Source organism: Anser brachyrhynchus, assembly GCF_964034855.1.
Source record: "Anser brachyrhynchus genome assembly, contig: SCAFFOLD_542, whole genome shotgun sequence".
Lineage (NCBI taxonomy): Eukaryota > Metazoa > Chordata > Aves > Anseriformes > Anatidae > Anser > Anser brachyrhynchus.
The window spans coordinates 22646-37211 of record NW_027663641.1 but is presented as its reverse complement, the minus strand read 5'-3'; the positions used below and the strand labels follow the sequence as shown (position 1 = coordinate 37211).

The window sequence follows — 14566 nt, the reverse complement described above, 5'->3', positions numbered from 1 at the left end:
ACACCTCATAACCCCTCACAAACACCCCGTAACCCCCCACAAACACCCCCTATCCCCTCACAACCCCCTTATATCCACCTAAAACCCCCGATAACACCCTACCTCACAATTTCCCTATCTCGCCCCAAAATCCCCCGTAACCCCTCGAAGTCCCCCCAAATCCCCTCACAACCCCCTCCAACCCCCCCTAATTCCCCCCTCTCCTCACGCTCCCGCCATTTTCCCCCCTCACCCCCCCCCCCCCCCCCCTTTCCCCCCTCACCGGGCGCCACCAGCAGCAGCAGCACCGACAGCAGGACGCCGGGACAGGCCCGGCGACAGCGACAGAGTCGGCGACGGGGATCGGGTCGGCGACAGGGACGCGATCGGCGACAGCCCCGGGGCCGCCCCGGGCCCGGCCCCCCCATGGCGCTGTGGCCGCGCCGCCGGCACCTGCCGCCACCTGGCCACGCCCCCTATTTATAGCCCCGCCCTCCGCGAGGCCACGCCCACATTCCACCGAGCCACGCCCACACCTGCGCCAAGCCACGCCCACCCCCGCATACCTGCAGCGGTTGCAGCCCCCTTTAGCCACGCCCCCTCCCACCTGGCCACGCCCCCTCCCTTTAGCCACGCCCCCTCTCTTTGGCCACGCCCCCTCCCTTTAGCCACGCCCCCTCGGCGGCCCCATAGGGGATTTATGGGGTCCTATAGGGGGCTGCAGCGGCCCTATAGGGGCCCCATAGCGTGTTTTCTATAGGGTCGGCGCTTTATAGGGTCAGCAGCAGGCTGTGAGAGGGTCAGGGCCCCGTTGCGGGGTCAGAATGCTGCTATAGGGTCGGCGCATATAGGGTGAGGGCCCCCCTATAGGGTCGGCACCCTGCTATAGGGTGTTCTATAGGGTCAGCGCCTCCCTCCAGCACCCGATCTCCCTTCGTAGGCCCCCTCCGCCCTATAGGGTCACAGCAGTGTCCCCTATAACCCTCCCTCCCTTATAGGCTCCCCCCCTTCCCCTATAGGAAACCCCCTCCCTTACAGGATTTCTCCTTCTATAGGGCTCCCCATCCCTTATAGGATTTCTTCCCCTTGTAGGGTCCCCCCCTTCCCCTATAGGGTTCCCCATCCTTTATAGCTCCCCCTCCCTTATAGGATTTCTCCCCCCCCTTATATGATTTCCTGCCTATAGGATCCTCCCTAACCCCCCCCCAGGATTCCTCTCCCTATAGGGTCCTCCACATCCCCTATAGCAGCCCCCATCCCCTATAGGGTCCCCACACCCCCTATAGGGCTCCCCCACCCCCCTATAGGGTTTTTCCCCCTACAGGGTCCCTACACCCCCTATAGAATTTCCCCACCCCTTTCAGGATTTTCTCTCTCCCTTATAGGATTTCTCCCCCTAGAGGGCCCCCACCCCGCCTATAGGGTCCCCACACCCCCTATGGGATTTTTCCCCCATAGGGCCCCTACATCCATCCCCCGTAAGATTTCTCCATCCCTTATAGGAACTTTCCCCCTATAGGGTCCCCACACCCCCTATAGGGTCCCTACATCCCCTGTAGGATTTCCCCTCTCCCTTATAGGATTTCTCCCCCCTATAGGGCCCCCACACCCCCCTATAGGGTTCCTACATCCCCTGTAGTATTTCCACACCCCTTATAGGATTTCTCCCCCTATAGGGCCCCCACATCCCCTGTAGGATTTCCCCATCCCTTAAAGGATTTTTCCCCCTATAGGGTCCCCACGCCCAGGATTTCTCCCCACTATAGGGTCCCCACATCCCCTATAGGGCTCCCACGCTCCCCTATAGGGTTCCTACATCCCCTGTAGTATTTCCACACCCCCTATAGGATTTCTCCCCCTATAGGGTCCCCACGCCCCCGTATAGAGCCCCTACATCCCCTGTAGTATTTCCGCATCCCTTATAGGATTTCTCCCCACTATAGGGTCCCCACATCCCCTATAGGGCTCCCACGCTCCCCTATAGGGTCCCTACATCCCCTGTAGGATTTCCCCTCTCCCTTATAGGGTCCACATTCCCCCCTATAGGGCCCCCACGCCCCCCTATAGGGTTCCTACATCCCCTGTAGTATTTCCACACCCCTTACAGGATCTCTCCCCCTATAGGGTCCCCACATCCCCTATAGGGTCCCCACGCCCCCCTACAGAGCCCCTACATCCCCTGTAGCATTTCCGCATCCCTTATAGGATTTCTCCCCCTATAGGGTCCCCACGCCCCCCTACAGAGCCCCTACATCCCCTGTAGCATTTCCGCACCCCTTATAGAATTTCTCCCCCTATAGGGTCCCCACACCCCCTATAGGGCCCCCCCACCCCCCTACAGGGTCCCCACATCCCCTGTAGTATTTCCACACCCCCTATAGGATTTCTCCCCCTATAGGGTCCCTACATCCCCTGTAGGATTTCCCCACCCCTTATAGGATTTCTCCCCCCTATAGGGCCCCCCCACCCCCTATAGGGCCCCCGCCCAGCCCTACAGCCGCCGCCTGACTCAGCGGGGCCGGAAGGGGGCCGGGCCCCACCCCGGAGGCCACGTCAGGGCCTTAACGAGCACCCTAACGAGGGGCAGGGCCGGAAGCCCTAATTAGCCCCCCCCCCTAATTAACGCGCGCCCTAACGAGGGCCCCCGAACCCCCCCGTTAACGAACCAGGCGCCGCCTCGTCAGCCCCCGACGCTTTAATTGGGCTCGGGGGGAGGAAAGGGTTAAAAACAGGGAGGGGGCGGGGCCAAGGCCCCCGGGGGCGGGGCCAAGGCCCCCGGGGGCGGGGCCAAGGCCTCGAGGGGCGGGGCCAAGGCCCCTGGGGGCGGGGCCAAGGCCCCTGGGGGCGGGGCCAAGGCCCCTGGGGGCGGGGCTTGGAGTAAAAATTGGCGGAGGGGGCGGAGCCAAGGGGGGTCAATACGGCCTCTCGCGGCGGTCCTGCCGGTGGTCGCCCCTGGGGAGAGAGAGGAAAGTTCGTTAGCGCTAACGAGGGCTTCGTTAGGGTTCATGAGGGCTTCGTTAGGGGTCGGGGTTAATTGGGACATCGATAGGGGTCGGGGTTAACGAGGGTCGGGGTTAACGACACCGTTAGGGGTCAGGGTTAACAAGGACATCGTTAGGGTTAACGGGGGCTTCGTTAGGGGTCAGGGTTAATGAGGACATCATTAGGGGTCGGGGTTAACGAGGGTCGGGGTTAATGGGGACTTCGTCAGGGGTTAGGGTTAACGAGGACGTCGTTAGGGGTCAGGGTTAATTGGGATGTTGTTAGGGTTCATGGGGGCTTCGTTAGGGGTCAGGGTTAACGAGGGTCAGGGTTAATGACACCGTTAGGGGTCAGGGTTAACAAGGACTTCGTTAAGGGTCAGGGTTAACGAGGACATTTTTAGGGTTAATGGGGGCTTCGTTAGGGATCAGGGTTAATGAGGACATCGTTAGGGGCCAGGGTTAACAAGGGTTGGGGTTAACGACACCATCAGGGGTCAGGGTTCACGGCGACTTCGTTAGGGGTTAGTGTTAACAAGGATGTCGTTAGGGGTCAGGGTTAATTGGGACATTGTTAGGGGTCACGGTTAATAATGATCAGGATTAACGACATCGTTAGGGGTCAGGGTTAACAAGGACATCGTTAGGGCTAACGGGGGCTTCGTTAGGGGTCAGGGTTAATGAGGACGTCGTTAGGGGTCAGGGTTAACAAGGGTCAGGGTTAACGCAGACTTTGTTAGGGGTTAGGGTTAACGAGGATGTCGTTAGGGGTCAGGGTTAATTGGGATGTCGTTAGGGTTAATGGGGACTTCGTTAGGGGTCAGGGTTAATGAGAACATCGTTAGGGGCCGGGGTTAACAAGGGTCAGGGTTAACGACACCATCAGGGTTCACGTTAGGAGTTAGTGTTAATGAGGATGTCGTTAGGGGTCAGGGTTAATTGGGACATCGTTAGGGTTAACGGGGGCTTCGTTAGGGGTCAGGGTTAACGAGGACATCGTTAGGGGTCAGGGTTAACGAGGGTCGGGGTTAATGGGGACTTCGTCAGGGGTTAGGGTTAAGGAGGACGTCGTTAGGGGTCAGGGTTAATTGGGATGTTGTTAGGGTTCATGGGGGCTTCGTTAGGGGTCAGGGTTAATGAGCACATCGTTAGGGGTCGGGGTTAACGAGGGTCAGGGTTAACGACACCGTTAGGGGTCAGGGTTAACAGGGACTTCGTTAAGGGTCAGGGTTAACGAGGACATTTTTAGGGTTAATGGGGGCTTCGTTAGGGATCAGGGTTAATGAGGACATCGTTAGGTGCCAGGGTTAACAAGGGTCGGGGTTAACGACACCGTCAGGGGTCAGGGTTCACAGCGACTTCATTAGGAGTTAGTGTTAACGAGGATGTCGTTAGGGGTCAGGGTTAATTGGGACATTGTTAGGGGTCACGGTTAATAATGATCAGGATTAACAACATCGTTAGGGGTCAGGGTTAACAAGGACATCGTTAGGGTTAATGGGGGCTTCGTTAGGGTCAGGGTTAACAAGGACGTCATTAGGGGCCGGGGTTAACGGGGCCTTCGCTAGGGTTAATGAGGACATTCATAGGAGCTGGGGTTAACGAGGACATCATTAGGGGTCGGGGTTAACGGGGCCATCACTAGGGATCAGGGTTAACGAGGCCATCGTTAGGGTTAACGGGGGCCATCATTAGGGCTAACGAGGACATCGTTAGGGGCCGGGGTTAACGGGGACATCCTTAGGGGTCAGGGTTCACAAGGACATCATTAGGGGTCGGGTTAACGAGGACATCAGTAGCTTCCAGGGTTAACGGGGCCATTGTTAGGGGTCAGATTAACAAGGACATCGTTAGGGGTCGGGTTAACGAGGACATCAGTAGGTTCCAGGGTTACCGGGGCCGTCGGTAGGGCTCAGGGTTAACGGGACATCGTTAGGTTTCAGAGTTAACAGTGCCATCATTAGGGCTCAGGGTTAACGGAACCTCATCAGGGCTCGGCGTTAACGAGGCCCTCGTCAGGGCTCGGCGTTAATGACCCCCCCCCCGTCTCACCTCGAGTCCATCTTCCCGGGCCCGAATCCTCCTCGGTCTCCCCCTCTCCCCCCTCGGAATCCTCCCCGGTCTCCTCCGCGCCCGCCGCGGAACCCGCCGCGCTCGAATCCTCCTCGCCCGCCGCGCCGCTCCTCTCCGAAACCTCCGCCGCCTCCTGGAGACCAACAACAGGGTCAAAAGGTAGCCAAAAAAGCCCGATTTTCCCCCAAAAATCCCAGCCCGGGACTCACCCATGTGGTTGCCGCCGCCTCCGCCGCGCCCGCCGCCGGGGTATTTGCCCCCCATGTGGGGCGCGCCGGGGCCGTCGGGTTTGGGCGCCTTGCACTGGTTGCACTCGTTGCGCCACGAGAAGTTCATGTTCTCGCACGCCCTGCGGGGTGGTGGTGACGTCACAAGCCCCGCCCCCCCTCCCTTCCCAGTTCGTCCCAGTAACCTCCCCAGTTCGTCCCAAGTTAAGGACGGACTCACGGGTTGGGGCACTTCCAGTCGCCGGCGCGCTGCTGGCCGCCGCCGCCGCTGGGGAAGCCGCCGCGGTTGCCGCCGCCCGAGCCGCTGTTGCCGCCGCCGAAGCCCCCGCGACCCATGGGACCTGCGACGAAAAACCCGTTTTGGGGTGAAAAAGGGCCGTTTTGGGTCCGCTTGGCGTTTTTTTAGGGAATGGGGGGGGTGGACGCGGGCTCACCTCCCCGGCCGCGGCCGCCCCGGCCGCCTCCGCCGCCGCGGTTGAAGTCGGCGCGCCGGGTGGCGAAGGAGACCTTGATGGGGTTGCCGGAGAACTCTTTGCCTGAAAACGCGGGTTTTTAGCCCAAAACGGGGAGGGGGGGGGTTCTTTTTCCCCTCTTCTTTTCGGGGTTCCTACCGTCGAACCAGTCGATGGCGGCCTTGGCCGAGGGGGGGTCGTCGAAGGAGACCGTGGCCTCCCCCTTCAGCTTGCCCGTCTCGCGGTCCGTGTAGAGGTTGATCATGGGCTGCCCTGTCTTCTTGTTGGTCTGCGGGGGGAAGGAGACATCGGGAACACGCTAAGGACACGCTAAGGACACGCTAAGGGCGTGGGGGCGAGGGTGGTGGTCCGGGGTGAAACATTCGAGGACGTGCTAAGGACGTGGGATGACGTGTGACAGACCAGGGTTATTAACATGCGAAGATCACGTTAAAGATGGCCTAACATGCTAAGAACATGCTAAAACACGCTAAGAACACGCTAAGAACATGCTGGAGGTGCTACATGCTAAGAAGAGGGCGTGACCCTAAGGGGACGTACGCGTGCTTCGTGGACTACCCGCTCAGATTGGCGTAAGAAGTTAATGAGTTGCTAAAAACGTGCCTCAACATGCTAAGGGCACATGGAACATGCTAAGGACACGCAGAACATGTTAAGAACATGCTACGGGCATGTGGGCAATGGTGGTTGTCTGGGGTTAAACATTTGAGGACACGCTAAGGGCGTGACGTACTCTAAGGGTGGACCAAGCACGTTAACATGTTAAAAACATGTTAAAGATGTTTTAACACGTTAAGAACATGCTAAAACATGCAAAAAACATGCTAAAGATGCTGCGACATGCTAAGAACATAGTGATATGCTAGCGTATGTGCACATACTTTGCGGACTACCCTTCATCTTAATTAAATAACTGGCTGAAAACGTGCCTCAACATGCTAAGGGCACGTGGAACATGCTAAGGATATGCAGAACATGCTAAGGACACTCAGAACAAGCTAAGGACACGCTAAGGGCATATGGGCAATGGTGGTTGTCCAGGGGTTAAACATGTGAGGACACATTAAGGGCAGAGGATGACATTTTAAGGATGGACTGGGCACGTTAACATGCTAAAATATTGTTAAAGATGCTCCAACATGCTAAGAACATGCTAAAGGTGCTTTAACATGCTAAGAACATGCTAAAAATGTCATAAAATGAGAAGAACATGGTGTAACCCCAAGGATTACGTGCACGCATTCATGGACCACCCCATCCTATTAGCTTAAGAATGTAATAACTTGCTAAAGACATGTCTCAACGCGCTATGGGCACGCGGAACATGCTAAGGATGCACAGAACATGCTAAGGACACGTAGAACATGTTAAAAACACGTTAAGATCACGCAGGCCGTGGTGGTGGTGGTCTGGGGGTTAAATGTGAGGACAGTAACGACTTGTGATGACTTCCTAAGCATGGTTTAGGCATGTTAACATGCTAAGAACATGCTAAAACATGTCAAGAACATGCTAAGAACAGTGATATATTATGGGTACGTGCCCATACTTCATGGATGACCCCATCCTATTAGCTTAAGGATTAAATGAGTTGCTGAAAACACGCCTCGACACGCCAAGAACATGCTAAGGACAGGCGGAACACGCTAAGGACACGCCAAGCGCACCTTAATGATGCCGATCTGCTTGAAGTAGTCGGCCACCGACTCGATGGTGACGTTCTCGCCCAGCCCCTGCACGAAGATGGTGTTGTTGTCCGAGTTATCCTGCTCGCCTGCCCCGGGGGAGGGAAGCTCGTTAGCGCCGCCGCTAATTAGCGCCACCGCCGCTCGTTAGCGCCGCCTCGTTAATTGCCTCCCCACACCCCTCCGTGGTCATTCCTTAGGAAGCTGGTGGCCCTCGTTAGCTCATTAACCCCGCGAGTCATATTCAAAGCTCCCCTCTCGTTAACCCCGTTAATAGCCTCGTAAGAGCCTTAATTAACCCTTGAGCCTTAATTAACCTTCCTAATTAAGTCCCTTAACCTTGTTATCCCGTTCCTCTTAATTAGCGCGCCATCCCTTAAAAATTTTAACCCCTTAACAGCCTCGTCACCCCCAAATTAGCCCCCTTTCCCCAATTCACAGCCTCGTTAGCCCCCTTAACTACATTAGACCCTTAATTAACCTTGTTAATTAACTCACCCCCCTTAATTAGCCCACCACCCCTTAAAATCTTGAACCCTTTAACTTTCAAAGGCCTCGTCACCCCCTTATTAGCCCCCTTTTTCCCAAAATCCCAACCTCATTAGCCCCCTTCCCTTAATAGCATTGTTAGACCCTTAATTAACCATCTTAATTAACCCATTCCCCTTAATAAGCCCACCACCTCTTATATTCCTGATTCTTTTAACTTATAACAGCCTAATTACACCCTAATTAGTCTCCTTTCCCCCCAATTCAGCCTAATTAGCCCCCTCCTCCTCATTAACCCACGCCCCCCTCGTTAGCGCGCTCGTTACCAGGATCGTGCCTCGGCCCTTGGTCCCGGGGTCCTTTCAGCACATGCAAAAATCAAAAAACAAAGCGTTAATTAGCCACGAGGTGGGGGGCCAGGGGAGCACCCGGCCACCCCCACCCCAAAACCCCGCCCCGAAATCGGTTCAAAAACCACCGAAAAATATCATTTCCGCTCCCCCCCGCCCCCCTTTCACCCCGCGCCCCGTTTTGGGGCGAAAAACCGCTTTTTTTGGTCCCCGGAACCGCTCTTTTTTCACGTCGCTCGCCCTCGAAACGGAGGCCGGCGCCGCCGCTCGCCGGTTCTCGGATTTTCATCCCAAAACCGAGGCGCGACGGCTCGCTGTCTCCGCTCGCCGCCCCCGGGGTTGAATTTTTCCCGTTTTTGGTTAAAACACACTTTTTTTTTTGTTTTTTTAAATAATTTTTGTTTTCCTTTAAAAGCACCACCAGCAACACCAAGGTTCAGCAAACCCCTCCAAAACCGGTGCGAAAACTCTCAGAATCGGTAAAACCAAGACACGCTTTTTTTTTATCGGTACACTGCAGCGCTCACCACCTCACCGCTCCCCGTTTTGGGGGGAAAAATGTCAATTAGACCATTTTACGTGTGTTTTTTTTTTTAAATCAACCTCAGGTCACCGGCACTTTGCACCAAAATTGCGGGTTTTCATAGGTTTTTGCCCCAGAACCACGCACCAAACCTCTGCTTTTTTGGCTCGTTTTTAAACCACATGCAACCGTTTTTTTTTGCTGAAAACCAGCTCGTTCAACCCCAAAAAAACACCGTTTTTTTGTAAGCCAAGAGTCGTTTTTCCCCCGTTTCTGCTTTTTTAGCACACACGTTCGACCGTGGGGTTTTTTTTTTGCCCAAAAAAGACACTTTTACACCCAAGACGCAGCCTGCTAACGTCGTCTCCGGCCGGCGCTCCTTGCCGCGGCATTCCCGACAGGGGGGGGAGCACCTTTTTGGGACTTTTTCAACCCAAAACGCCCGCCGGCCCCCGCGCTGTTGCGGAGAAAAGGGGTTAAAAAAATATAAAAAATACACTTTTATTTTTTAGTATCATTCTGTGCATTTTTGGGTTCAAATGCTGAACTCTTGCGACTTACCACCAAATTTATTGAAGCCACCACGCTCACCACCGCTGAGGAGATAAATTAGAAGATAATGAAGCTTTTTTTTTTTTTTTTTTTTTAAATTTTTGGCCGTTTTTTTGATTAATTCCCGGGATTTGATTTTTTTTTAAAAAAAAGGGGGCTCTTTTCGGGGTAAAACCAACGCCTTTGAGTAGTTTTCCTCCTTCCTCAAGCCCCCCTCCCCGCTTTTTCGGGGGGCTCCATCCGCCGGCGACGTTCCTCCACGCAGCAGCCGGGCTTTTTCTCCGGCCAAGTAGGGGGGGGGGGGGGGGTCCAAAAAAAAGTTAAAACCCCGGGTTTTTTGCCACTCCAAAAATCGCTACTTTGAGCTTTCTGGTCTTAAGGAAAAAAAAAAAGAAGGATTTTTGCCCTCTTTCGGGGGGTTTTCGGTTTATTTCCCCCCTGCTTCCAAGCTGAGCCCACCAGGAACGTTCCCCCCCTCCCCTTTTCCTCTCTCTTCGTTTTTTTTTTTGTCCCTTTCTGCGTTTTTTTTTTTGCCATTTTTTCCCCCTTTTCTGCCTTTTTTTAACCCCAAAACTGCGGAAAAAGGCGGAGAATTGCGAAAGTTTCGCTGCCTTTCACACCTGCAGCACACAAAACGCAGAGTTTGTTAACAGGCACAACAGCAGCGGCAAGACAAAACAAGCAAACGCGGCTCGCCCCCGCCAATACTCACCTCCGCCCCAAAAGCGCCGCTTTTTAGCCCAAAACCACGTGGCAAGTGACACATGCGCAAACCCAAAACCTTCAAGTTTTTTTTTTAAAAACCATCAACGTTCTTTCTTTGTCATTTTCTTTACAAATCCTCCTCCCTTCGTGCACCGGGACACCACCGAGACACTCCAGTTCAAGTCTCACCCAGAAATCAGCATTAAAAAGTTTCCAAAACACCCAAAAATTGCCATTTTCGTTTGTTTTTTTTCTGCAGTGACCTCAAAACAAACCATTTTTCTTTTTTCCTGTTTTTTGCTTTTTTAAACCCGGGGCACGTGCCCCCACCGTGACAGGCACCAGAGAGGCTACGAGCGACCTTTCGCAACCAGGTTTGCTGAGTATCATTATTTTTTTTTGCCCCAAAAACACCCTTTTTCCCCCCGTTTTGCAGGGGGGGGCTCTTACCGCTCCGTGCGCCTCCGCAGCGCCCCTCCAGCTGCCCCCCTTTAAAACCTCTTCGCTCTTTTTTTTGGGGGTGTTTGCGCTCGTTTTGGTTAAAACCACCCGAGAGCTAGCTTTTTTTGGGGGAAAACCCCCCAAAATTTTCTGTCTCCCCTTTTTTTATTATTATTTTTTTTTTTCCCCCCAAACCCGTTTTTCCCCCCCAAATCCCCGCGGCGGATGCCCCATGAAACCTACCCCAAGTTGCCTCCTCGGCCTCCCCGGCTACCGCGGCCACCGCGGTCGTAGCCCCCCCGGCCGTAACCGCCCCGGCCGCGGCTCCGCTCCTGCTGGCCCCCTCCGTAGCCACCGCTCTGCTCTTGGTAGCCACCGCCTCCGCCGCCGCCGCCGCTCATGGACGACTGCTCCTGCCCGTAGCTGCTGGCTAAAAATTAGAAAAAAAGGAGAAAAAGAGGCTGAGAATTCAAAAATGAGGACGTAAAGAGGCTTAAAATTCAAAAATAAAGACAAAAAGGGGCTGAGAATTCAAAAATAAGGACGTAAAGAGGCTGAGAATTCAAAAATAAGGACGTAAAGAGGCTGAGAATTCAAAAATAAGGACGTAAAGAGGCCGGAAATTCAAAAATAAGAACAAAAAGGGGCTGAAAATTCAAAAATAAGGATAGAAGGGCTGAAAATGCAAAAACAAGGACATGAAACGACTGAAAATTCAAAAATAGAGACAAAAAAGGGCTGAAAATTCAGAAGTAAGGACAGAAGGGCTGGAAATTCAAAAGTAAGGACAGAAAAGGGCTGGAAATTCAAAAGTAAGGACAGAAAAGGGCTGGAAATTCAAAAATAAAGACAAAAAGAGGCTGGAAATTCCAAAATTAGAATAGAAACAGGCTGGAAACTCATAAATAAGGACAAAAAGGGGCTAAAAAATCAAAAATAAGGATAGAAAGAGACTGAAAATTCAAAAGTAGGGGCGGAAAAAGAATAGAAATTCAAAAATAAGGACAGAAAGAGGCTGGAAATTCAAAAATAAGGACAGAAAGGAGCTAAAAACTCCAGAATAAGAATAAAAACAGGCTAGAAATTCAAAAATATGAACGTAAAGAGGATTAAAATCCTTAACTAAGCACATAAAGAGGCTGGAAATTCAAATATAAGGATAGAAAGAGGCTGAAAATACAAAGATAAAGACAGAAAGGGGCTGAAAATTCCAAAATAAGAATAGAAACAGGCTGGAAATTCAAAAATAAGGACAGAAAGGGGCTGAAAATTCAAAAGTAACGACAGAAAGAAGCTGGAAATTCAAAAATAAGGAGAAAAACAGGCCGAAAATTCAAATATAAGAAGATAAAGACACTGAAAATTCAAAAATAAGGATAGAAAGAAGCTGAAAATTCCAAAAAAAGGGTATGAAGGGGCAAAAAAAAGGGGTTTTGGCCTCAAAATGGGTTTAAGGAAGGGGTTTTTGGGCTCACATCCGCCACTACCGCCGCCGCCGCTGCTGTACTGGCTCTGCTGGCTGTAGCTCTGCGGGGGGTTGTAGGAGGACTGCTGGTTGTAGGAGGACTGCTGGCTGCTGTAGCTCGACTGCTGCCCGTAACCGCTGCTGGGGGGCTGGCCGTAGCTCGAGCTCTGCGAGCTGCTCCCATAACTGCAAGAAAACACACGTTTGAGCCCCAAATTTGCGGTTTTGAAAGGGAAAGGGGGGACACGAGGGGGTTACCTGCCAGTGGAGGAGCTGGCGGCCGGCGGCTGGGAGTAGCTGGGGTAGGAGGAGGGCTGCCCGTAGGAGGTCTGCGACGTCTGGCTGCTGCCGTAGCCGCCGGCGCTGCCGTAGGCTTGAGGGGTCGACTGGGTGCTGTAGCCTGCAAGGCGAAAACCGTCTCAAAACGCCGCGTTTTGGCCCAAAAGAGGAGGCCGGGAGGGGTGTTCGGGCACGCACTGCTCTGGGTCTGGCCGTAGGAGGAGCTGTAGCTGTTCTGGCTGTAGGCGGAGGTGTCGGCGGACTGGCTGTAGCCGCTGTAGCTCTGCTGCCCGTAGGGCTGGCTGCTCTGCTGCGAGTAGCCCTGGCCCGGCGGGGTCGGGTACGCGCCGTAGCTGCGGGGGAGAAGCCCAAAAAAGCCGTTATTTGCCCCAAAAAGGCTCTTTTCTGGGAGGCGGTTTCAGGCAGCGAGGCGACAGAAGGGAGGGGGGCGAGGGAGGGACGTACCTTTGCGTCGCTGTCTGGCTGTAATCTGTGGGGAAAAGCCCCCCAAAAACATCATTAATAATTTATAAACCTAAACGCATACTTACGTTAACACATACCCGTATATTTATCACCACAAATATGAAATACACTCACTCATTTACAACCTTAAATGTTTATCTAACGCATACACGCAAAACCACCCACGTACACGTCCACAATTAACCGTTCAAAATGACACAACCACAGTTTCAAATAAATATATAAATGAAAATTTGCATATTCTGCCACACGCACGCCATCTTCATACACAATCATGCCCATACGTACAATATGGAGTCATTTAGATTAAAAAACACCTCAAAAACCACCAAATTCAGCCATTAAACGTTCACGCATACATGTAAAAAAGGTTAATTAACACACACGCACTGAAATATCTTCACACGTGAAGTAAATGTATTTAGATTTTAACTTTTTCATTGTTCAAGTGGGGGAAATATCAGCGTATGGCACGCTACGAAGCAGGAAGAAGCTGGAAATCTTTATCCTGCGGCTATATTTCGCCAGAACAAGCCGTAAACTAAAATTTCATGTCTATATACGTACAAAAAAAAAATAAAATTAATTTATTTTTCCTTAAACGCCTCATTAGTTACGAGTTCTTTTGCCCCTTTTCAAGCCCCCCGCGTCAAAATGGCGGCTCGCCGCCTCCTTTTCCCGCTCGCTCACTTCCCTCGCTCAAAACTGACAGGGTTTTTGCCCTAAAACCCCAATTTCCCCCTCCTAAACGCTTCAACAGGGGGCGAACCTTCCATGAAATGCCCAAAAAGCGGGTTTTTTTAATTAAAAGGGGATTAAAAAGAGGTGTTTTTTTGAGGACCCGGATGGCGGACTGCGGCAGCGCCCCCGCGCATGCGCCGCGCGCCCCCCGCACCTAAAATGGCGGCGGTGGCGCAGCTGCAAAAGCCGCGCCCCACAAAATGGCCGCCGGCGGGGGTGAGGTGGGGGGGGGGGGGGGAGCCGTTACCGGGCCCCGTTACACGGCGGGGAGCTCCGAACGTCGTCAATAAAAATCTAAAATGGTTCAAAAGCGCTTTTTCTCCTTGTTTTTTTGTTGGGTTTTGGGGGTGGGGCTTGGTTTTCCCGCCGCGCGGAGGTGGAAGGGCGCCGCGCTTTGTTTGCCTCCCCCCCCCCCCGCCAGTCACCGCGCCCCTTTGTTTCCGTGCACCTCAGAAATAATCCAAAAATGTTGTCTTTTTACCCTAATAAAATGGATTATGGTGAAATTAAGATTGAAAATTGAAAATAAAGCGCGCGCGGCGAGGAATTACCCAACGACGACCGCCCCCTCCGTTAAATCAAACAAAGGAATCATCGCCCCCGCAGCGCCTCACAATGAAAAAATCGCACGGAAATGACAGAAAATCAAGAAAATAAGTAGACTTCGGGGGGGAAAACGCATTAAATCAGCACGGCGGCTGCAAACCCTGAATATATAGGAAATATAGGGTCCCCCCCCTAGGGTATAACGGGGTGTAGCCCCCCCCCCCCGTGATGCTGGGTGCTCTGGGACCCCCCCAGGGCGCTAAGGGGGGGTTGTGGGACCCCCTCCCCTTGGGATTTAGGGGGGGGGGGTTGGGACCCCCCCCCCCAGGGTTTTAGGGGGGCTGTGGGCCCCCCCCCCGCGCCCCCCGTACCGTTGGAGGCCATGGCGGTGCCGCCCTGCTCCGCCGCTTCCCCTCCACGTGGCGGCCGCACTGCGCCCCCCGCCCGCCCTTTATAGGCTCGGCCGGAGCGTGCGATTGCTGCGGGGGGGGGGGTTCTGGTTCCATCCCCTCCCCCCCCCCGCCGGGGTTCGTTGGTATGGTCCGGGCGTTGGGAAGGGCCCGGCGGGGTG

General features: G+C 53.6%; 1 protein-coding gene and 1 long non-coding RNA gene across 3 annotated transcripts; one reads left to right on the top strand and one right to left on the bottom strand.

Moving 5' to 3' along the window:
• Nucleotides 1-2656: 2656 nt before the first annotated feature.
• On the bottom strand, nt 2657-14502 carry FUS (FUS RNA binding protein). Of its 2 annotated transcripts, XR_013944148.1 has the most exons (16): nt 14367-14502; nt 12688-12712; nt 12421-12575; nt 12202-12343; nt 11954-12129; nt 10722-10908; nt 9342-9376; nt 8234-8266; nt 7401-7507; nt 5872-6001; nt 5695-5796; nt 5481-5601; nt 5243-5382; nt 5013-5166; nt 2837-2931; nt 2657-2773 (listed from the first exon to the last, which is right to left on the bottom strand). XR_013944148.1 is itself a non-coding variant. In XM_080608761.1 (15 exons), exons 1-15 carry the CDS (start codon nt 14377-14379, stop codon nt 2892-2894), a joined length of 1560 nt encoding a protein of 519 aa, XP_080464887.1. In that variant the 5' UTR covers nt 14380-14502; the 3' UTR covers nt 2657-2891. The 2 variants fall into 2 exon arrangements, 1 of the variants encoding a protein (XP_080464887.1); XM_080608761.1 differs by having other exon boundaries at nt 2657-2931.
• LOC308186641 lies at nt 2938-5006 on the top strand. Its single transcript, XR_013944153.1, has 3 exons — nt 2938-3847; nt 4300-4508; nt 4795-5006. It is a non-coding gene; the product is annotated as an uncharacterized lncRNA (long non-coding RNA).
• Nucleotides 14503-14566: the final 64 nt, after the last annotated feature.